The 25,246-nt window shown below is 37.9% G+C and overlaps 1 protein-coding gene across 1 annotated transcript in view; it reads left to right on the top strand.

Moving 5' to 3' along the window:
* SDHAF3 (succinate dehydrogenase complex assembly factor 3) overlaps positions 1-25,246 on the top strand; it is a 39,437-nt gene extending 14,191 nt beyond the window's left edge. The window contains exon 2 of the mRNA XM_075746130.1: positions 21,665-25,246. Coding sequence (XP_075602245.1) covers positions 21,665-21,868 — 204 coding nt within the window. The 3' untranslated portion in view covers positions 21,869-25,246. The remainder of the gene's footprint in view (positions 1-21,664) is intronic.

Below are 25,246 nucleotides of genomic sequence, written 5' to 3'. Positions count from 1 at the left end.
TGGGTTTTATAACTTGAATTTTGCTAGAAAGGCAGCCCGAGAACCTGCAGCATTGGAACACACCATGTGTCAGTTTAGATACAGCCCTTGCCCCTTCACTGCTGTCTGGTCCTTGCTGCTAGTTTTACAACACTGATGCCTTTTGGTTTTCTGGAAGAACCTAATTGCAAGATGAAAATATTTTGTCTTTCTCGGACACTTTCTGTGTCTGAGATGTTTAAAAACTAGGATGTTTTAATTGTCGTAAGTTTATGTTTTTCCAGTGGTAAAGATTAATTTCTGTGGTCATTTATATTCAATTTGTTCTGAATGGAAGAAAATAAAGGGATGCTTAAAATGTTTTAGTCCAGTGGAGAATAATGAAACAATTAAATTGGAAAGATTAAGGTGGAAGGTCAACATTGCCAACTACAGGTGCTTCTCCTGAGTGTATATTGTCCAATCCCAGATAAATAGGTATTAAGCGGTTTTGTAAGAAATGGGAAAATACGGAAATGGTATTTCTGAACTATTTTATGACTGATGTGTTCATCAAGCAGTAGAGGTTGGCTGTGTATCAAAACTTGCATCCGACAATAGGGTTTAACTAATTTAACTAATGAATGTCAAAACAGGAATGTCACCATTAACTTTCTAAAGTTGAATGAACTTATTATCATGGAGTGATTATTTTATGTGTGTCTAGCTTGAAAACTTATTTGAGAATTTTTGATCAGCATTTGTTTAATAATTACGTATTACTTTTTCTTAAAGGATAATACGGAGTTGTTCAGGTTTCTGGACCTTGCTTTTATATTCATCAGTTCTTCCTAGGAAATTTTATATTCTGCATTTTGTTTTATTTGCATCGTTTCATGGAAAAGTTTTTCTGATGTCATTTGATATTACAAAAAACTTGCTTCTGTTCTTAAGGTCGTTTTCTGTAGCGTTGATTAGAATTAACTCTCCGGTGTTAACAGGTGTTTCACAAACTGAATTTTCTAGATGTTAACTACTTCCAGCCCTTTAGGATAGTAGTTTTTTTCCTAACACAATATACATATATGGTGTATTTCAGGGGTTTGGTGCCATTTACTTCTTTGAGTATTTAATAGTTATGACCTGCAGCAAAGCATGTTGAAATTATAAGATGATTTCAGTGAGTTCTTCTGAAATTGCAGATGTGCCAGATGGTCTTCTCAATGGACAATAGCAATGTTGTGCTGCCTCCTATAGGCATGTGGTTCAGTCATGGCCACCTGATTGGTAGCATTGGTCACAAACAATGGGAACATGTTACCTTTTTTCCCTGAGTTTGGCAGAATTGTCTATCATTGAGAACGTTGATAAGTGCTTTAGGTTGGAAGGCGGCCAGTTTGTGGCGATGCCAGTAGAGGGGCAGTGAGTGAAATCTGAAGGAGCAAAAGGAAGCGTAACAAGATGTTGGCTGCCCCGATTGTGGAATAGTTCCCAAAGGAAACTGAGATCCGACTGAAGAGCTTTTTTTTAGAAGGAAAATAATCTTGAAATTGCTGTACTTTTAGTACAAAGTATGTTGGACAAAATAATCAACTTTCCAACATGCTGCAGTTTGTAACACTGTTGGTTGAAGTAGAGGTAGAAGCCTGCAGGGGGTCTGTTAAACGCTTTATAGTTTTCTTGCTGTTTTGTTTTGACTTTGCTAAATTAACACACATCAAACTTTCAAACTCTATTACTGAAATTGTGCTTGATTTTGCAGTGATTGGCCTTTTTGAAGACCACTGGGTACTTCTTGCAACATACTCTACGGAGAACAAACTTCAGGGATTTTATTGCCATATTGTCATTAATACTTGGAAGGTATTTCTTCTGTTAATGAACTAAACATGTACGACAGAATATGAGGAATACTTAGTATAGTACTAATTCTGGGTTTTGTTTTACTAAATGGAATTGAAAATTTGCAAATAGAAGACAAATTTGTATTTTGCTTAAGGAAGCATCAGTATCTGAAGGGGCCTACAAGAAATCTGGAGAGGGACTGTTTACAAGGGCATGTAGTGATAGGACAAGGGGTAATGGGTTTAAGCTGAAGGACGGTCGATTTAGATTAGATGTTAGAAAGAAATTCTTTACTGTTAGAGTGGTAAGGCACTGGAACAGGTTGCCCAGAGAGGTTGTGGATGACCCCTCCCTGGAAGTGTTCAAGGCCAGGTTGGATGGGGCTTTGGGCAACGTGGTCTAGTGGAGGGTGTCCCTGCCCGTGGCGGGGGTGTTGGAACTAGATGATCTTTAAGGTCCCTTCCAAGCCAAACCATTCTATGGAGTAAAATACGTTTTTTTGTTGTATTCAATACAGCACAGTTTTAAACAGTAACTTTTATTTAAGGCACACATAAGTATTGCTTAGGGATGAGACAGGAAACCAGATAGACAAGGAATGACAAGGAAAATAGAAAAAAGAAAACAGTGACTTTTTTTTTAACTGGAAGTAATTTGAGGCATTGCTGTACAACAGTAAGGAGGAAGATAGTAAGGATTAACGTGCCTACTGATCTCTCGCTATTGCTTGCTGTAGGTGAAGGAGATGTTTCAGCTCTTTTACTGAAGTATAAAGGTAAAGTCATTCATGTATCAGAGTATTTGGTTAAGGTAAAGGAGTCTGAATTTTGCAGATGAAGAACTTAAACATTTACATGTTTACATTGAAGCAAACCTTTGTATTAAATCTGCGTGATATTGCTAAATCCTGTCCCTTTCAGATGATGTACTCTGCCACCTGGAGTCTTTACAAGATGAGTGATAAGGTTTTGAAAAAAACTACCCCAATACAAAAACTGCATATCACAGAGGAGATTCTAAGCCAAAATCAAGCAGTGTGTGAATTAAGGATTTGACTTGGGAATACCCCTCTTGCAGAGCAGGGTGGGATCTGTTAGTTTGACTGTTAGGCCCTAGTAGTGCTGGGCTGAAGCTCTGTCTGTACTACTGAATCGGGTGTGCCTGGGGCTGCTTTGCAATGGAACAGCCCATGTCCATGCTGTGAAACTGTTACCCTCGAAAGGAGGGTGGCCCAATCCAAACTGCCTGCTGGGAGCAGTCCATGTCTATGCCAGCTCACCAGCCTGCGAGTTGTCTGGGAGAAAGCTAGTTATCCTTAATCAAAACCTGCGCCAGGGACTGTGGCACCCAGCTCCCAGGGTGGGTAGGTGAGGTCTGGTACCTTCTCAAAGTGTTCCCTGGCACTGTTGTACGTCGTTACTGCACACAGAGCTCTGGCTCCTCTGCTGTCAAGTGCCCGTGCTGTTTTTTTTGCTGGATTCTCTTTCTCTCTTGCACTACCAGATTCTCATCAATCATTAGATTTACCTAACCTTCTCCAGATCAAGAGTTGTTATCTCTAGAACCTGTGTGCAGGTCTGAGCTGTTCTAAGAAACAAATTCTGAACTGTTTAATGTTACTCTGTTTCTGGACTGGTAAAATAAGGGGAGAGTCTCTAGGCCTTTATGAAATAGCATCTATGTCTGTATAGCAGCAACTGTGCATGTTCTGCTATGAAGAGGTGGCAAATATGTTCCTGGAAGGAAAAGAAAGCAAAAAACCAAACCCTTGCTGTCTTTCTGGCCAGAAGGGATTGCCAGATGTGTCTTGTTACTCTGCATCCTAGATCTGAAAAATGTTATTTGAATTCTCTTATTTCTTTAAAATTTCATTTCTGCTTCAATTCAATGAGAGTGTTCACTTATATTAACCCTTTTAGTGTCCTCTTGAGAAAATACTTTCAGCTGTCGTTTATACGTGCCCTGTGCACTGATAAGCCAAGTAAGCCCACTTTCTCGTCGTTCCCTTTTCCTGACCCACTTCGTGGGCTGAGTTTAAGCTTTCCTAAGGCCACAGTGGCTGAGACTGTGACTTTGTGAAGTCTATTGTGTGCAGTGCCTGTAAGAGGGTGTTGTATGCGTGAAGAGTAGCCCAAAGAAGCCCAGTTAAACTTGCTTGGGTAATGATGGGGTTAGGGCAACTCCCCCGAGTTCTCTGGGAAAACCAGCGCTACTGTCATCTTACAAAATAATCTAAGGAGAAGCAGACAGAAAATACACTTTATTCCTCTTTGGGTAATGCCAGTATGTGGATTAGGGCATTTCTAATTTATGTTTTATTGTTGTTTTTTAGCCTAATTTGGTGAACTGGTATCTTTAAGATGTATTGCATGCAAGTTTTGATTGGATATTTTTCGATTGCTGTTGCATAATGTGTATTTGGTTTCAAGTGGAAAGGAGGTTTTGTTCTTCTTTTCACTTGCATATTGCACAACTAAACCTTCTGTGACTTAATTTAGTAAGGAAAACAAATGCAGTTTGTATTTCTTTTCTGGGAAGTAACTGCCAATGAAGTTTTGTGTTTGTTAGAGAAGAATAGGATGGAAATGAGCTTTTTCTGAATGCATGCATAAGCTAATATTCTTGATACAGTTTGAATAAATCAGCTAAATATTGACTGATGATAATATTCTGTCACTAATCTCTTAAGTATGTGAACTTGTCTGTCTTAAAGTGAAATTTGTAGTTGGTTTAGTTACTTTTAGACATTTGCCTTGGGGGGTGGTGGAAATAGCCATTTGTTATAGTACAGTATATTCAGTATTGGAACATTACCAGATTTTAATGTATTTTTTTAATCCTCAAAACATAATGTCAGATTTTATCTGCAGCCTGAGATTTGTATTTTAAATATTTTTTTTTTACTTAGGGATAGTCATTAAAATGTAACTTGGACTAATCTTGGCTTTTTAATGAATAGAGTATAATAAGGAGGTAGCCTGGAAGACCTTGGCTGGAAGGGAGCTCTGGAGGTCCGACCCGTGCTCAGAGCAAGGCCGTCTTAGATCAGGTCGCTCAGGACCTTGTCCAGTTCTTGTGTAGAGGATGTGGAGAAAAGATTTGATTTAGAGTATAGTTTTCAAATGCTAGCTGAGAAAATTTCCAAAGTTTCTGGTGTTCAAGCAAAACTAATTACAATGATAAAGGTCAGAAAGTCATAATTTAAGTCAGCATTCACAACCAAATGGTATTGAAGTAAAAGTGCTAACTGAGTATTCTGAAACTACGTGATCACTGACACACATTGATACCCTTTGTGGTACATCTCATCACTTGTTTTCAATCCAAGAGTAATATGTTCTGAAGAATTGAAAATCATAGTGTTGGGTTTTGCCTGATAATTTGTTTAGTTTATATATAACTGTAACTGTGTAGTTGTGATGTTGGCTATGTGTTTACGTTTAAACTATATGTTTAGTATGCTTTAGCTTATCTGATTTGTGAGACACAAGTCAGCCATAGAAATTAGATATGTGGCTTAAATGAGGGTTAATGTGCTAGACAGCGTAAGTGTGACTGTGATGGAAAGACTTCTACGGCAATTAGCAAGGGCTTGGAAACTAGTATTATACTGGGTGTATGCTGTCTACATGTATGCTGTCACTGTATGTGAATGCTGTCTACATAATTATTAAATTTTATTGTATTGGTTTTAATGGATTTTTTGTGCACTTACTTGCACAAGTATACACTTTTAGTGCACAGTAACAAGTATAGGTGAGAATAAAGTAAGTCTATGACTTCGTGCAGATTTTTATTTTGAAAATAAATTTCATTGTATCCAAAAGACTTAGTTCCAGTCTTTCATGGCATTACAATTTTAGGATGCATTAGCTAGATTGATATCTAACAGTGCTTCACTTGAATTTATTGAGTTGCCTAGAAAAAAGCATGCGACAGTGTGTAATGGATTTAATTGCAGTGTGAATGAGCACTTTGAATTTGTTTTATTTTGCTTTGTCTTTTTTTTTTCACCTTCAGATGTTCAGTTCTGTTGTGTGAGATGAAGTTCTCATGACCCCTTGTATTATTTAGTGTATCCCATTTGTTGATTAAAGCTTTTGGTACAGTGATAAATCTGTCTCTGGCACATGTTACCAAGTTACTTGCCAAAGGTTTCCTTTTTCCCGAGCAATGGAACTTTTTTTGTTTGTTTTTATTTGTGATTAGATTGCTTGCAGGCAGTGTTTTTGAGGGAAGATAGGATCCTAAAGATACTTCAAATAGGTATGATAATTTTGACAGCAATAGCGACAGAACTTTCCCAGGGAAATTCTCCACCCACTTGATGAAATAAAGCTTTACTAAGCTGGGTTCTGCAAAGGAAGACGTTTTGCAAAGCTGTTGTTTGTAAAAATCACCACTATAGTGGATATAGCAAGCACTTCAGTGAAGATGAAGAGATCTGTTGTATTTTTCTCATAAATAAATACAGTGGAATACAAATGATCCCATTGCTTCCCTCCTTGCCCCCCCCCCCCCCCCCCCCCCCCCGGTGTATGGTCTTGTTTTCAGTGCTCTCCTCTTTTAAGAAATTAAAAATTTATGTTAAAATGTTATGTTTTGACATAGGGAAGATAGGTTATGTTTTGTTCTGGTTTTCTAGGGCAGCAGTCAATAGTAAAGGCTAGTTCTGCACTATAACAGCAGGTGGACTTTACGGTTGAATTTACTGCAGTGCACGTGCCTGTGGGTCCACAGGGAGCCCTGCGGGGTGAGCTGGGAGGTGCAGGATGGTCAGGACACCAAAATGATGCCTGGCCACGGCCCTGGGAGCAGCCCATGCAGATACCTCAATGTCTAGCCCATAGGGCCAGTTCAGCAAGCAGCACATAAGTGAGTTTTGGTGTTAACAACTGTTTATTGTAGTCTACCCATTTTTTCTCTGATAGAAAGGGGGCACGTGCTGGGATGGTAGATGAACTCTCACAATCAGATGTCATCATATGCAGGGCCAGCACTCAGACCTGTGACCTGGTACATCTACGTGCTCTGCTTACCTGCTGCATCTTCATGATACTGGTGAGTGGGAGGAGTTCCCACCAAATGACTACATAGATTTAATTTGACTACTCTAAGCTGTCCCCTAGACTGGAGGCTTCACAAATGCAATGGAATTGATTTTACTTAGGGGATTACTATTAATTTTTTTTCCCTATTTAGCGAGCATGATTTTTTTCAGAGGCACATGAAACATTCTGCAGTACAGCAAAGGATGCTAACATTCATCCCTCCCTTAAGACTGCTCATGAAGACCCCATAATTTACCATCAGTGTAGTTCAAGGGTAAGCATCGCTGTGTGGTAGGTGATGTAAATGTTTTTTCAAGATTATTCTGCTGGTGTCTTCAGGCAACTTATTTGAGAGTTTTTTTCCTGTTTACTGTCTTGGCCTAACTCTGTAGTGAATCATGTGACTTAATTAAAAAGCGGAGTAGCTTAATTGGGAGTTTACCTTAAATAGGTAGCTCTAAAAGCCATCTTGCAGAGTGGAGAGTGAGACAAGAAGTCATTCTGATTCTCATGCAGCAGCCTACTATGGGGTACTCAAGACTTTCTTTTCCATATTTTTCTTGGGTAGCAAGCAGGACATATAAAAACTCAAAAAATAATTCAAGTTTTTATCGTTCATACAGCATTACATTGCTTTAAACAAGTTCAGAGTCATTTTAAAGCCATGTAAATGTAAGTTGAGGTAATTCCTTAACATTGGAAAGTCTTGAAACACAAATGAAACCTCTTGAATAGTTTTTAGTATTCTCTGACTGGTAAAAAACCTTGAGGCAATCTGTTTATTCACATCATCAATGGATGGCAGGCAGAGATTTTTCTAGAACTTATTATATAATCAGTTTGAAAACTCTTCCTGATCATATACAATAGAAAAATAACTTGTTTCTTAATACAATATAAACAAACAATGCAGCAGTTAGACATTGACACTAATGATAAAAGTATCATTGTGTTAGTGTGGAGAGAGCACCTGAGCGGATGTGCCATACCAAAATGATTAAATGGTACCACTTAACTCAGAGCAGAGATACTTTATCTCAGGGGCTTTTGACATACAAGTAGAACTAATATGCTACGCTTTCCATTCTCGATATCTTCTCTACAGGCAGGCTGCTTCTGCTCCAAATGTGAATGCTTTACACATAGCTGAAGACTGTGGTACTCGAGGCTGGCAGCCAGAGCACAGAGCTAAGCCGGCTTGACCAATCTTAACGTGGTGAATTTGCGTTTCCGAAATGTTGCCTTGATATTTTCCTGGCTCTGGTGTTTTTGCATTCTTTTAAAGATGCTTTCCTTTAAAATATTGAGGTAAATTATCTTCTGTTCCTGTTCAACATATATTTTTGCTTGGGAACGGACAGCCTGTGGTTGCACAGAGAAAAAGGAGAGGTTCTAGGTGGGTGAGATTTTTTTTTAGGAATAAGTAGGCAGTCTGGATTTTTGTTGTGAAAGCTTATGTTTTTGTACAACTCTAAGGTATTTGACCTGATTTCCATCCCTTTATTACTCCCTTGCTCTGTTTTCCCTGTCATTTGCTAGTTCAAAACAAGCCCCCTTTAATAGTTGGAAAACCTTCTGCAGTAGCAGAAAGAAAAAAGAAGGAATAGAACAAGATTTAGGTGAGTTAATTTTGAAGTATTTGTTGTATAGAGATTACAGGAGAACATGTTCAGGCTTGAATTTGATATGTATTTGATCTCCCCAAGAACAGTACAGAGTGTTTTGTGGAGTTTTTTCAGAAGTGCTTTGAAATTAGCTGTCTCTACTGAATTTTGAAACTTGTTCAGCAGATTGAATCTTCCTTTTTCCTTTTGTACTTAATCCCTCCACTCTTCTGTGACAGCCCAGCCCATACTTGCCATATTGTGACAGATGCTATAAAAATCCTCTTAAATGTTGGAGCCATTGGATTAAAGGGATAAATAGATAGTGACTTGCAGATAATGACAGAAGTTTTAGGGTTTTTCAGATTTGGGAGCTCTGATGTAGTCAGTAGAGATGCATGCTCCTTTACAGCGGCTCTTGAACATAGTGATAACATATTTGTTTTCTTCAGTTAGCTTCTGTGGCTACTTCTCATGCAGTTCAGAGATCGTATAAAAATCTGCAAGTTAAAAACCCCTGGTAAGATACATAGATTTGTAGGCTTTAGATTTTTTTGACCTTAAGAAACTGCTAAAAAAAATCAGTACAATTTTGGAATTATGTTTAGAATGGGAACTTTTAATTTTTCTGACCTTTTTTTTGTCTGCACCATTATATCAGAGGACTTTCTGGCTGCATATATGTTATATCACAATATTTTAGGAAAATAAAACAGGGTAAGGAGCCTCCTGTTGTAATTCTGCGAGCAATAAAACTAAAGAAGAAGGAAATGCTGTGATTTGTTCTATTGCTTGGAGGATATGGAAGATTTTTTAAAACAATTTACATTATTAATTTCATTTGACAGAGGTGTATACAAAGTGTATGTCTGGTCTAAAACTTGAACATCATTTAGCATCTTTTGCTGCAGCAACAAGAACTTTAAGTGTTCGCACTGGGTCTGGCACAGAGACTGATGAGTTAATCTTTTTTGCCTTTATTATGTACTATGAAGTAGGTGTTAATTGCAGCAGTAAGCTTTCTTTACCATAGAGTGCGTTTACAAATATATACCACTATGTTGTTAGTTGTCTTAAGGAAAATGTCAGTTACATCAATATGCATTTATTTCCATAGAGATGCCGTATGGCTGCTATTTAAAAGTAAGAAGGACTGAATTGTAACGAAATGTTGTCAAATACACTGAGTTATTTCTATAGAGTAGAATTTTCAAAAGTACCAGACTGAATGTCACACTTAGATAAGTAACACCCCTGTAAGAATTAACCTTTGTTTCCCAGTGGCAATATTTTTTTTTTATTTTTGAAAGCATATTAGTCCACCTATATGTAGGCTTTCTTTTATTGATGGCCAGCCTCCCAGGCAATGCTGTATGAAGAGCACACCCCAAAATGTTTGTGCCATGTTGAAGAAGCAGGCAGATGAGCCGTAATGACTACTTGCTTGTCTGTTTTAAATGCCTCCACAAGCACCCAGGTAGGGTTTGTCTCTCTCCCCTGTTACTAGAGGGACCGTGGTACAACTGGCCAAGAAAATCAGCCTTTGACTTAGTATTTTCTGTTGCCAAATTTGCTTTGCTACAACAAGGAACATAGAATGTGTTCACTTAAAACTGGGGAAGTTTTTATTTGTCCTAAGGGATGGATCTGACTTTTACACTAATGACCTTCTGGGCTGTTTATTAAATATTGCCCATGACTTTTTACTTAATTCATTCAAGCACATTATTCTTCTACGGGTCCGTTAAAGTAAAAAATTCAGTGTACCCTCAGCAGAAAGGTTATTTGTGGTGTCAGTGAAATCAATGCAAGATGCCTATTTGCAGATTAAATTTTTGTTTATACTTGAGGTTTTCTTCGTTACTGTATTAGTTTAAGGTTTTGGCTCTAATGGGCATATAGGAATACGAGTAATGGAAAAATAAGAATACTGAGTCTCTTTTGGATATGCTTTATGCTTAAAATACTTCATTGGGTATAAATTGAGTAGAAGAACATGCATGAAAAGTCTTTCAAGTGTCATCATCTGGGATATGTAATCTTTTGCATGTTCTTGGTTAGCATCTAGCAGTCTGGAAACTAATGTGGTTGTCTTGGAAACAGGCTTTATTTTTCTTTTGTGAATATCTATATATGAAATCATTGTCTTCCTTGAAAATCTGGAAGTAATACTTCTGAAGGAAATAACCACAAATTTAAGATATTTGTCCTCTGTTTAAAGAATTAACACAGGAGTCTGTAAGTGATGTTTGCATTATGTGCTTTAATTATAGTTGTGTGTTTATATTGCTAAAACAGTCTGTAGGTTTTTTTAAGGTAAAATGTCTGTACTTAGTGTTGATATTTGTCTGGGAATTATCTGCAGTGAAGCACTTTGCCAAGATTTCCTAGCTTAATATTTAAATAAAAATATTACAATACAACTGATGCATTGAGGAAATTAAGTTCCTAAAAAGGATCTGATACTTCCAGTCTTTTCCCTTTCCCTGCTTTAAATTAACAATATGTGATAAACCCTTGAATTTTCTGTGAGATTGTAGCATAGTATTTGCCAGACAAAACATCAGTAGAAAAGAGTACACAGGACAGCTTTTTATTAGGCAAAGAGCTGCCATGCACAGCATAACATGTCAAAGCAAAATAGAAACTGAGTCAAGAAATAACTGTCTTTCAAATTGCTGAGGATTTATTAGGATTTGTGTGAAAATATGAAACAATGTCCTTGAAGCAAGTTTAACTTTTCCAGTCTGCCTTATTTGTCCAGTCACAGCAGTCTTAGAGTTTGTTACTAGTAATAGTGTAATTTCATCATAATTTTTACAGATAAAGGTCCAAACTGAGTAATTTTCCACGTTTTGGTCTTAAATTGTTAACTATATTAAGTTCTAATGGGGGTTTTAATATATTTATCTTCCAAGTATTTTTGTCTCCAGTACCAATTTAAAAGCCTCTCGAACACTGATACTTACTTCAGAGAAGAATATTTTTGTTCTTTCTTTCATAAAAGAAATCTTGCTTTAGGTGGAGCTCATGCTTTGAATGATACAACCTGTCCAAGGGAAGAGGACCATCGCAGGACCTCGTTAAGCCATGGGTCCCATTTGCGTGACCATCTCTCTTGTTCTGCCCTGTTTCTTGTGCTGCATCTACATTTCAGATTGATCTCTCTTTTCAGGACTTAATTGGTAATTTTATTTTTTCTTAAATGATGTTTTTCCTTCAAGTATGTTCCTATTATTTTTCCTTTCTTCCCTAGAACGAGCTCAAGCTTTCTATTTGAGGCCCGAGACGAAGGTTATTAACATAAGTGGAGAGGATCTTAAAGAGTATGGTTGTTATCAGATGGTGCAAAAAGCTTTTAGTGACCTAGATTTTGGCCCTGATGTACAATACTGACGTAAGTATTGTGCATCCAGAAAGAAATAATTAATCACAGCTTGTTTTTCCACAAATGACAGTAAAGTCAGTGATGTACTGTAATGCTGTTGTGCTCCATTTTGGACTTAATAGCATTGATGTATGTTTACCTTGATGGTCAGGCCACAAACTTCCCACTTTCACCTCAAATTATGATCTCATAAGTCTTACATGAAAAAAGGACATTAAAAGAACATGTTATTTAAGCTATAAACAAGGCTGAGTTAGTCCTGGAGCTTTTTTCACATTCCTCTAAATAAATGTCATTTCTTCCAGTTTAACAATATTAGTAAACTGTGTTCAGAAAAAGTAGTCCATTTATACCTTCCTGATCAAATAATAATTCTCCATGCTGATTACTAAGTATTACATAATTATATTCCCTGGCTCCATTTTAGCTGAACAATTTTTCATTCTCTCCTCCCAAACTGCAAACAAGCAAACAACAAAAAACCAAACCCCTTATACACTTAACAGTTCTGTATAGTTGCAGTATGTGCATCATTATGTTACGGTGATCACTACCCTGAAATTTGGTCAATAATCACGTGTTATAGCATCCTTCATGAATCTCCTGGGAAAACATTATATTGTTAAAATTATTGTGGCTTTTTCCTTTCAGATTACCTTTAGAAAACTTGGAAGTTTTCTGGTTGTTCCCATGTTTTATGATCCAGTGACTTTGTCCTGCAGAAATCTGTTTTACCTCTGTGCATTGTAATTAGAAATGGTGACATGGTCTTTCATCCTCAGAAATTAAAATATACATAACTCAGAGTTTTCTAAGGATAAAAAGGAACTCCAGTTTTCTTTTTTTCCCCACCATATGTTTCACTTCAGGATGTTGCTGCATCTGACTTCAGCAGGGTTACCCAAAGAGAAAACAAACTCCAGGGGAGAGATTATAGATTCATTCAAGGAGAAATGGTGTTCTTGTTGCCTTTTGTAACTAAAAAAAACAGAAAACAACTAATGAACACTAGTGAACTCTTTTCGTTTTGCCATAAGAGAGGAAGTTGATTGAAGCCAGTCATCCACAGCCAGAGAAAGAAACACACGCAGTGATGAGACCCCCATCTCTGGAGGATGGTGTATCCAGTCATCGCATCATGATTAAGACAGGTTTTCTCTCTGACGCTCAGCACGAAGACAACCTATGCCTCTAGCTTCACTTAGACATGGAACATTTAGTTGTAGACAATCCCATTGCAAGTGTTAGGCCCTATCAGATGAGGATTTGTAAAGGCCATTTCAGGCCATCTAATAATGGACTGAAATACAAAATGGCTTATCCAAGCTGCCCTTCACACAACTTGTTTTTAGAGCTCCTCATTAATTACAATTGGATATATTTGTTAGAAAAGGGAGGATTTTATTTCACCTGCATTGTTTTTCTTTGGAGGTAGGAGATGTATCCTATAGGGAGATGGCTTCCCCACAGCTGTGGTCTTGAAGGGTATGTGAGGAACCAGTTTGACCTCTGGCAAACTGTGTAATTTTTGTACCTTTTGTGTTTTCCGTTTGTGCTTAAATGGATTCTGTCTGTGTGCTGCTCTGCTGTCCCTGTTTTTCCTTCCCATTCTTGGTGTGCCACTGTAGTGGCTGCCTTGGCAGAGGGGCAGGGACAGTGGCTGTGAGTTACCTGCTCTGGTTTAGCCCTGCTCTGGGATTTTTTTCCCTTTGGGAGTTTCTCAACTGCCCTGCTCAAGAGGTGGTGATGCACAGGGGAAGAACAGGGATCTTGTCCTGGGTGGAATGCAATTTGCACTGTTGCTGGATTAGAAAAAAATGCTTTAAAAAAATTGTTTTTGTTCTGTCACATAATCTGAATTTTTCAAAAAATTGTATGAAAATATGCTTTAATTTCTGAGAAGAGTGTTTCTTTTTAATATGGAGTAATGTTTCAGCTTTAACAAAAATAAAGTACTCTTTCTTGCTACCCTTTTGATTCTTATTTACATGTACTTAAACTTTCAACTCAGTTTCCTTATGACTGGTCATGTAAGCTACTCAGTCGTTTTTTAAGTCTTCGTGTTTTTATACATAGCAAACCTCTGAATAAAATGTACCTATTTAAGATGTTGCATCCTAACTTCTGCTTAACCGAACTCGTCTGAACTTAACAGAAAATATCAAGGATGGCTGAAACTTGAAATGTGAAAGAAATGGCAGGGGTTTTTTTAGCTCACTTAAGGCACCTTATTCTTTATGGCTAAGAGCTGTCAGAAGGTGGTAAACAGATCTCAGAACAACAACATTTATAACCAAATTGCTCTCATGAAATATAGATAAGTCATACAACAGAACAGCTAATTAAATCTGCTGCCTATAGCATAGTCACTGCTGCCCCATACATTAGCAACCCTGGTGCTTCACTCAAGCCAAACAGCTTGAGTTTACAACGTGTTTAATCTGAGCAACAGAGATTTGTGTGTGAATGCAAGGAGGATTAGAATATTATTTAAGCGGTACTTCAAGATAAGCTGTGGTCAACACAGGACTTGAAGAGCATTTGCTTACCTCCGTTGTTGGAGCCTTTGGTGGCTGCAGCACTGTCTCAGGTCTCTGACTTTGCAGCTATGGTTACCTTAGCCCAAACCACCCTGTTGAAGGGCTGTTCTATGGCTTTCTTTAACGTGTCCATGCTGGGAAAGTCTTCCTGGTTTTGAAACCAGAAAACTTTGCGTTACTTTGCACAACTTTGCGTTACTTTGCACAACTTTGCATCTCTTAGTAGCTGTTAAGCATTTTGTTGATGGATTCTATGCTATGGCATTGGTAATGAAGGAGATGCTAGAACAAGAAAACATGAGGAAAAATATTGCTTTCTATAATGAATAAGCTTGTTAGTTTTTTCTTGTATGTACTTGTTAAGCTTGCAGCTTAACCATATTTTTATGAAGATCAGTTTGTTGCCAATGCTTTATTTAACTGCAGCACAGTGCTGTTTTAGAGGCTGTACTTTTGCCTGAGAATAAGAGTGTTGGCTGCTGTCCTGGAGCTGAAGCACCTATGGATGAAACATTTGGCCTCATACCTTCTGGAGATTGGTGTTTTCCAGAGTCACATATAAAGTTCTATAGTGTTTTCAGAAAGATTAGAGAATAATTTTTGGTATTTCCCTCTTGTACTCACAGTAGAGTCAGTACTTTTTTTTTTTTTTTTTTTTTTTTTGCAAAGCCGCCCAGCAGTAACTGCTCGCCTTACATCAGTCATGCTTTCAGCAGGAGGCGAAACTGTTAAGCCAGTGCTCCGTGTTCATGTGAGTTCTCACTAGAGTTGCCTCTGGTTTGCTGTTACACATATGATGGATGCTGAAGTGATCTAAATTCCAGAAGAGAAAGTTGTTCTTTCATCTTCTGTCAAGACTTGTGCTACGAGCTGGACATCTTTATCCCCCAGAGTCCTCTGCTGTGCTGAGTACCTCGGAACAAGATTCCTATCTTCATTCTGTTGCCCTGTTCCCAGCAATTACTGTTTTAATTTTCCATGTAAGAAACTCTGATAATGCCAGCCATATGTCATTACCTGGTATCATTCAAATACCATTTGATGTGTATTTTCAAAAGCAGGAGAAAGACTTACTCCCTTATAGTATATTTACCCTTTGTAGTATATTGACAATTTTTTTGAAGTGATCATGGTGTGTCCTTTACACAAACAAAGGTGGTTTGAAATTGTCTGATAATACATTATTCTTGTTAGAGGATGTGTGACTTCACATGGCTGTTTATTTAGATTAGGTAATTTATTTGAGAGTAATTGTCTTTTACACAATTTTAAAAATGTTTATGGGATATTTTAAATGGTCTTACAAGGTGAAATGTAGGTTGTTATGGTTTAACATGTATGCAAGTGTATGAAAAATACGCACTGAAATTGTGTGTTAAGCTGAGCTTAAGCGTGATAGAATTTTCCTGGGTTTGTTATTACATTTCTAACTATACTTGCTCCTTCAGGTAAAATAAATGAAGATGCTCTGGAATTTCATGAGGTGTATGTCCCATTAAAAATTACTTCTATAAAGATTTTGTCTTTGTAGAATCATAGAATGGAAGGGACCTTAAATACCATCTAGTTCCAACCCCCCTGCCATGGGGAGGGACGAGGTTGCCCATTTGCTGATGCTCAATTAGTTTAACAAACAAAACAGTTTTGTAGTAAAAAATACTGTAAATCAGTTGCAGAATTCTGTCTGAACATGCATACCATAATGCATTCAGTGTACCTCTGCACAATAATCAGAACAGGTTATTCCTTGCTGCGCTGTTTGTTCACAGTCATTTCTTCATGTTACTGTTCTCGCAGCATGTGTTTGATTTTGCTCCTAGTAGTAGCAGAAGAATTTGAAATGCTGCAATTTGAAGTTAACTTCCAGGGAGCTATGAGGGTTGCCTGTCAGGCCATGTTTGTTTTTTTGATGTCACCCTGAGAAAATCAGTTTAAAATAATTTGATAACATTTTTCAGTGCCTGACTGTGCCCTCTTTGTTTAACGTGTCCCAGAGTAGCGGCTTCTGATCTCGCAGCAAAGTGAATCATACGGGTAGTTACTGTGGACAGACATATCCATTCTGACTTTTTCTGTCTACATGAATGACAATCTTTTAGAGATTTTTTTGAGTGATCATCTAAAATGTAAGGTTCTACATGTTAAGCCTACCTTTGAGGAGGACACCAAAGAAAATATAAATTATGATTACCATTCTTCCCAGTGAAAATGGGCAAATGGGCTCTTAACCCATTTAATCTTACGATTAAATCATAAATGTCTATCAGCATTTTGTATTCACATATGAGATAAATGTCTATCAGCATGCACCAGACCAGATAGAAGTCTATCCATGTGGCAGTCAGGGAATGGGGCTTTTGGTTGTGTGGTTTTTGCTTTTATTTTTGTATTTAATCCTTCTCAACTTTGAAAACAACAAGGCCGACACCTTTTCTGTAATGTGTGGTATTTTAAAACCTCAAATGTCACCCATCCCCTTGCCCTTTTGATGAATTTGTGCATTCTGTGAATGCTTATGAATCAGAGGGCAGAGGAAAACTCTGTATTTGCTTCAGTTAGTGAATTTAAATTAAAAACTTTGTGGTTATTGATTACAGCAAATACCCACTTTCTGTGTTTTTGTAGAAATCACTTAGAGGTTCAAGTATTTAATCATGTCATAGGATTTTAAGAGAGCCTAATGGCCAGGTTTCAGCTTGCACGCTGTAGGGGCCAACGTGAACTACGGGCAGAACCAGCATCTCCGAGGAGAGCATCAGAGCATTCAGGTGAGGAATCTGCCTCTCTGCATCGGCGGTACAGAGAGTTTTGGGGTGCCTGCCGTTGCTCATACTGTTGGCAATGCAGGGACATGGCCAGTCTGCCCCTCGGACTGTTACCCTCCTTTCAGACTGGGATGGATACGGGGAGGAGCGGAACTCTGAGGTGGCTGTGATATGGATGGCCAGCATGCTGGGATTGAATCCTGGATAAATCAGCTGGTTTTTGATCGTAAACTGTCAGGAGAGGTTGTCTTGACTTGGACTTGATTCTGATCCTCTTTCTGATGGCAGTCATATACAAGAGGCAAAGGCTTTTACCATTCAGCTGGTGGTCTGGCTTTTGTTTGTTTTGGTTTGTTTTTTTTTTTAATGTAGGTTCCCAGAAAATGTACGGCTGGTGCAGGCAGGGGATGACTGCAGTAAGAGCTACTTACAAAGAAACTACCAACCAACCTAAAAAATCCTAAGGTGCAGAGGCTGTCCCTCAGGCCTGCCACACTTGGCCATCCGTGCAAGGGAGGAGAGCATGTGTGTGCCTCTGCCATCCTCGTGTACACCGACCCTGGCTCTGCGAGGGTGCAGGTTTACTTGTCATCTTCCATTTTGTGTCTCCTGTCTCTGGTTCTGTGAGCAGAATGCGAACTGTAGTTGGAATAAGATGCCCTTGAAAAATCTGCCAGGCATTTGTGTCGTGATTGACAAAGGAGTTTTGTTATATTTAGAAGATGTAGTTATATGTAAAATAAAATGAAAGGCAGAAGTGAAGTAATTTTCCTTGTTTGGGAAAGTTAAGCAAGGGTTTGTTTCTGTTCTGCTGGTAGGGAAGATGACAGTCAGAAATAGTTCATTTCTGTAGGTATTAAGTTCTAATGAAAACTAGAGCATACACAAACATGCTGCTCCTCCTTATTGGCTGTGAGGGACTGTGATCATCATATTTTGTGACTGAAGGTATATAATTGAAAGAACAAATATTAGTTTTTTATTTTTTTTCCAATTTTTTTTTTTAATTTTATTATGCTTTTAAACCTATTACTGAACTTTGGAGTTCAACATACTAAAGTTCATGTGCAGTTAGCAAAATGGCGCATTTTCTGTATAGAAGCTGAATCTTAAATTACAGAACTATGTACCAGCAAATTATGTACTACCTTTCCACAAATCACTGGTCACATAACAACAGTATGAATTTCTGAAGGAACAGTAATGTGTTAAACACTTAAATATCCCAAGCTTTGTTCATTCCTCATCTGGCATCATAGGCAGTGAAAATGAGATACGCCATGTATTTGATCTTTTTCCATCGCTTTTGTAAAGGCTGAAACATATTTTCTTTGGTGCATCTCTGCCTTTTGGTAAAATGAGGTGAGAAAGTTCCATTTTCTGTCATGAACCAACTAAAACCCGGCATTCTTTCAGGGTCCAATTTGGAATTCTTGTTCACATTATAAATCAATGTGAAACGGCGACTGTTGAGGCTTTCTGGCATGTGCAGAACATTTGTTGAGCTAGAAAATGAGTGGGGGAAAAAGCCAGCTATGACACGTCCAGATGGGAGCATGTTACGGTGCTGCGAAGCAGAACACCTGACATCAAGGAATGGGCAGATACAGTCCATTGCTGCGTGTCTGGATGCAGGGCATCTGTGAGAGTGGGTGTTGCGGCTTTCTTGAGGACCATCGCTTCCGAAATCTGGTTTCTTTAACACAGATGCTTTGTGAAATGTGATGATTTGATGCTAGATTAAAAAAAAATAAATAAATTTGCAGACTACCATTAATTAATTTGATATTTTTGGAAACGATGATCTAGTCAACAAAGTTCGTAAAATTCTAAACAGTCTTTAAATGGGCATCAGTTATTTTTTGGTACCATAGCCCACGCCTACAGCAGTAGCCCCCGGCTGCTCCCAGGTGGTTGATCATGAGTGATGGGGAGAACTTTTCTCCCACTGTGTAACCTTCACTGGTGGGACATCGCGTGGAGGGGTTCTCAGGGTTTGTGCATTTACTCAGGCCTCTTGATAAGATGTGGAGAATTTCACATTGCTTACTTTCAGTATTGTTTCTGAATTATATGCTGTGAATGTTGTTGTTTGGTATAATGAGATTTTCTTTCTTTGGAGTCCAGAATCAATACTGATTGGATTGTTCTGTTTAGCAATTTGAAGGTACGATGAGGTGGAATATTTGATATGCAACGTGTTGGTGTGATACTGGTCTGCTGTTGGCTTCAGAGATCACATTTGTCCATCTGCCTTGATAAGAAATTCTGTAAATCACCAAGTTGAAGACATTTTAACCCATTATTCTTTTTGCTCTTGTTACTGTTTGATTGTTCAGTCATCAGGAAAAAAACTGTATTTAGTTACTCCTAAACCTAGGACCAACTCTGCCGTAAGGCAATACCACTGAGGTGTAGGATTACTACAGGGATTAACAGTATTGTCACTGTTCCTGAATATGTATTTAATGTAAAAAGGGGAGAGCTGATGTGGGGAAGAATCTTGGTATTATGAAACTTGTTATTTTTCTTATTAGGTACCTTTAATGCAAAATTCTGCTGCTACAGATCTCTCTACAAGAAATGAGGAATCAATTTAGTTCAGAGTCTGTATTAATATAAATTTACTTTTGTTTGCCCGGTTTGGTTTATCTATCTATTTGCTTTAAATAGCCATGAATTAAGCTTTGCAGCAGGGGTGGTAAGATCCTGCTGACTTTAGTGAGGCTTTATGTGGTCCATAAACAATGTAGTGTATTTATGTTAGTAAATGTAGTCATTTTGAAATTTATCACATGCTCATGAATAACATTCTTCCTTCTCACCCACCTCTCTGGAATTATTAGACACACAGCAGAAGTAGTGGCTTTAGTAACTTTGCTGGAAATTGGATTAACAGTTCAGTATTCCATAATGAGGCTTCTTCCAGCTGAAAATTTGAAATGAAAATAATGCTTATATCTTATTGCCAAAATCCCATGCTTTTGAATACCCCTGATATTTAATCCTTTATTTAAAAAAAAAAAAAAGTGTTACCATGTAACACAGCCATTATTCTTATTTATTCAGAATATAGTTTTTTTTAGTTCAATTTCTTATACTATTTCAGAGTTGCCATTGAAACTTTAAGGATACTTTAAAGGCCACCTTACTAAAATAAGAGAGAAGCCTATATTTTTTCCAATAAAAATTAGTTTTTGAAATTAATTTCTCAATTCTGGAGTTTGTTTTTAAGTTCCTCTTAAGAAAAATAAAAGTTTAGACTCCCTGCCAACCCAGTGTTTAAATGTGGGCTTAGCTTTTAAACATCCGAGTAGGTTCACCGACTTCAGTAAGTACACACGCTGTGAAGCTTTTGACAAATTCACTCACTACAACTTGTTTGAGAGCCGATGCAGTGAGGCTGGTCCTGGGCAGGGGACCAGGGAGTGCACGGGAGCTCCGCCGATGGGCTTTGAGCACAGCGGTGTCAGCGGTAGCTCTGCCAGCCAAATTAAGTTTGCAGAACTGCTGTTCTTGCAAAACCCTTGAGTATTGTAATTTAAAAGAGTCGTAATGGTCAAAGATTGCTCCAAAGTGGTGAGAAAGCAATTTTCCAACTATGCCACATTACTGGTGTAACCTGTTGGCCACTTCCATTTCTGACCTTGAGAAAGTTTTGCTTTTATAATGGCCTCAGCCAGGTATTGATGTAATACAGATCGACCGTCTTGCCTGTCCACTGACATAAATGCTGTTATTTAAGTAAATATGGTCCAAATGCTTTCTGTTACAACAGGATTGAAATTAAGTCTGAACAGACTTACTTATGTTCAAAACAGTACAGAAAAGTGGTTATCCTTTTTTTCCTTCAGGGCATGGGTATGCAATGTGGAGGTATCTGTCCCTATTCTCTCTGAACTTTTAATTTTTGGAACTAATTTCTTCCAAAGCTGACGGAGCGATAAAAGTCTCTCAGTTGCTGAATCCCTACCACCTTTGGAGCGGGCCAGGGCTTGGGGGAAATGACCTTATTAGTTCCCAGGAAAGCAGAGAGTGGTTAGGCAGAAAGGCTGTAGGACACTGTGGAATTATAGATTGCTTTTTCTAATACATATCTTCAAAAATAATACTTTTCCAGATGTTTAAGTTTACAAAGTGAATCCTATTGATATCCTGCTAGATAAAACCCCATATATTTTAACAGTTATAACTACATAAATATATTTGATCTATAATTAAATTTGGTTTTCTTTTCAGGAGTAGTATGTGATATGACAGAATTAAATTAATCTGTACATATACAATACACATTTTAAACTAGCTACTTAAAATTGACCGTAGATACTAGAAATGTCTTAATAACGTTCTCTTTCTTATAAAAAAGTGTATTTTTTTGTCATTTGGTGTTGATTAATAAACTGTTGTGGAAGGTTGAGTAAGAGTATGTTATTACGGTAAAATGGTATTAAAAAAAGTTGACCTGAATCCTGCATTTGTCATTTTGGTGACCATTATATTCCTTCCTCATTAGAACTACGCAGCACTGATACAGCAACAAATTAATGAGGACAAACAAAACTTGAGAGAAAAGACTGTATATGGAATCCAGCTCACAGAAGAAAAACTTAATGACTTCCGTGATGAACAGATTGGGCAGCTGAAGGAACTGATGGATGAGGCTACCAAACCTAATAAAAAAATCACCATTTCTAAAGACTCGGAACACAAAACCTAAAAGGGTTTAAAAATTGTTTTAATGCATACAGAAGCATTTTGAAACTTCCTTTTCCAGTTGGACTTTAACGTGGTTTCTGTGGAATAATGGGTGCTGCTGATGCCATAACTTGTCTGAAATGGATGTCTCTGGGTATTTGACTTTCTATGCAAGAATAAATGTTAAAATGGAATAATCACAACAATTTTATGTTAATTGCAATATTTGTTTTCCTAATGGAAGGTGGAGACTGAAAGAATTCAGTGAAAGTAAATACTGAAAGAATTCAGTGAAAGTAAATAGACATTTTTAAAATAGAAAGTTTTATTTTTTTTATCTTAGCACCCATAGGGAAAAACATCTTTCTGTTTGTATATTATCCTCTGCCTTAATGGAAAAGATGCAATTAACATTTGTTTTCTGATGTGGATTCAGTAGAGAATGAACAAAAGTATGGTACTAGAGTGGGCTTATTTCAATGGAAAGAAATGAGCAGTATTAGAAATGCATATTGCCGTTGAAAGTTGGTTTTCTTCTTGAGCTTTATTGTGAAATGTGCTTTAAAATAAAAGTTGTAGTTCATTATTAAATTGACCTTGAAGGAACCACTGGCTTGGAAGGAAAATTCTGCACTTTTTTCAAAGCTAGACTCAGATTATTATTAGTGTCTAAAAAAAAAAAAATCATGAGTTTGTTGTGCTGTAGTTAGAATTCAAAGGCTCTTTAAAAGCTCAGTATCTCATATTATTCAATATTTTATAGACACCAGAATTTATAAAGTCCTCAATCACAGAAATTATCATGTTGATAATACTGTATAACAAACATCTGTAATTTATAGGTAATGGGTTAAGTCTTCATCAGGACAATGTGTGCCTATTGCAATACTCATACTATTGAGACTAAAAAAAGTCCTGCTTTTTTTTTCTGCTAAGAAAAACCACCCCCTTTCTGTGCGAAAGACAACTTTCATTTCATATTCCAAACCTAGTCTTACATTATTAGTTGTGTTCTATTTCTGGACCTTTCCCTGTCTGTTACCCACAGCGTGTTCACGACAACATAATTTCTTTCCTCTTGGGGGATAACAGCTCTGACAAGTAAGCACTTTTCCATCTGTCTCAAGTTGTAACAACACGCTGTTTGCCAAAGTTACGCTCCTGGATCCTAGCTGGGGGCAATTCGGGGAGCAGCCTGCTTCTTTCTCCCTTAGCTCTCCTCACAATTCTTTGCTAGGATTTTAGGTTGCAGGTTGTTCTTTTCTATTAAAATGTCAATTGCCAGACTCTTGTGCGACTTAGAGTTGCTTTGCTACATCTTCCTCTGGTGCAAGCTCCGCTGCTTGCACAGTACGAACATCCTTTAGCCTAATCCAGACAGGGAGAGAAGGGTGGAGATGACATCCAGGCTGCAGGGCTGAGGTTCGTGGTGCCCCAAGGGCACGGTTGGAGAGAACAGCGGCTCCCTTCTGGCCCGCTGCGTACCTAACTCTTGCCCCAGCATCAAAGCGGGAAGCAGATTGGGTGTGCGTGCAGGCAGCTTGAAAATTGTCTCTGATATTGCCGTTCGCACATACCTAAAGCTTTTTTTCTTTTTAAACTTCAAAGGCTGTAAAAATATAACCCAGCTCCTAAGTTTTAGGGCATAGGGATGTATTCTTCTTGCATTTCCATCAGATGTACGGTCACCACTATTTTTTGTCACTAGATCTACTCAGTTTTAATGTCAAAACCAGTGTTTGACAACAGAGTTTGTTTCCACTCCTTGACTGGTAGTACGTGTGCCGACTTTCCAGTCGACATCCAAGTTTCTTCCAATTTAATTTCAAATACTGCAATTTAGAGCACAGTTATTTTTATCAACACGTTTAATGAAACTTGTTAGTTCAGTGAAACTAGTTGGAATACTTTGCTTTCCATCTGTCTACTCATGTATGTTCCTAGATAACGCACATTTCTAGAGACTAAATTAATTTATAATTACTATTTGGTATGAAAAATTTAAACTTATAATGAGACCTGAAGTGAGTTGGAGGTGAGGGTAAACATCTTTACATCCACAGCCCCTTTTCTGGTAAATCCGACTACTTTTTTTTTATTATTCCCAGTGATAGCTTGTATTTTGTACAATGTTTGGATTCTTGTTTAAAACAACTCTTTCAACAGCAAAAAATCCACAGTGGAAATGAAACATCTTTAAAGATAGCTGTCTGTAAGACAGGCGGTGCTAATGGCAAGGCATGCTCTGATCTGAGCAGTGCTTACGCGGGTGGCCGGCACGGGTGGCCCCACGGAAGCCTTGCAGCACCAACACTACCACGTGTCAGTGAAATTCTTTGATTTACAAGTGTGAATAATGACAGTTAAGCTGAGGATGACAATGGGCATCTCATCCTGTCCACAAAAAGGCTGAGTGACAAAGATGCTGTTTTAATTTTTTTTTTTTTTTTAAGGTATAGGTTACTTTTTTGGGGAATTTTACACAAGGTTTGAATAAAGGACAGCATCCGTCAACATTACTTCAAAACTGTAAGCAGCTTGCAATTTCAATGGCAAAACAGTTGCTTCGAAAAAAGATAATAATCGCTTTATAATGAAAAATAGCTATGATCACTTTAGAAATGAGTGCAAAGGTTTAAGCTGTGTTCTGTGAGTGTTGGTATGGATTGCTGTTGCACAACTAAACACCAAAAAGCTCCCGCCACCCTTAAAGGACCCTTCTCCCTTCAGCTTAACTGTTAAGAAAGATCCGTTTGATGATCTTAAATTCATTTGGCTCTCTAGAACTAAAAGAGTGATAAAATTCACTGGTTAGTTTGACTAAACCTTATCTCAGCCCATGAGTTTTACCTTTTTTTTCCCCCCCCGGTTCTCTCCCCCATCGCAGTGGGGGGGGTGGGAGCGAACGGCGGCATGGTTGTTTAAGCTGCCTGCCGGGTTAAACCGGACGGGTAGGAACATCCTCAGCAGTTTCAGTGGCCACAGCTCTATCCTGGGAACAGACTTGGCAGTGCTGAGTCCTTCCAGCTGTTTCAGTGGTTTGTGTCTACCAGTTAAGGCACATGAAGACCACAGAATTTAATTTTATTTGGATGCAACCATTATATAAGTATAATACAAAGTGTTCTTTGTTCATTGAAATCGAGAGCTATAAGTCAGTGTATAAATTCAATATATGAATTACCAAGAACTGAATGGTTTTGCCACTTACAGCAGTGTGTATTACAAGTAAATGTCAGGTGTTTCAACAAGCCCGTTCATGTGATATATGATCCTACGCAACGGATACTCGGGTCTGGGGAGTTCGGTGTTTAATCTGTGCTCTAACAATTTCAAAGTGAGTACTTGAGACTATAAACCAACAATCCCGTATTTAACAAAATGACCTTTAGTTACTGAA

This window comes from Balearica regulorum, chromosome 2, assembly GCF_011004875.1.
Source record: "Balearica regulorum gibbericeps isolate bBalReg1 chromosome 2, bBalReg1.pri, whole genome shotgun sequence".
Lineage (NCBI taxonomy): Eukaryota > Metazoa > Chordata > Aves > Gruiformes > Gruidae > Balearica > Balearica regulorum.
This window is presented reverse-complemented; position numbering and strand designations above follow the sequence as displayed.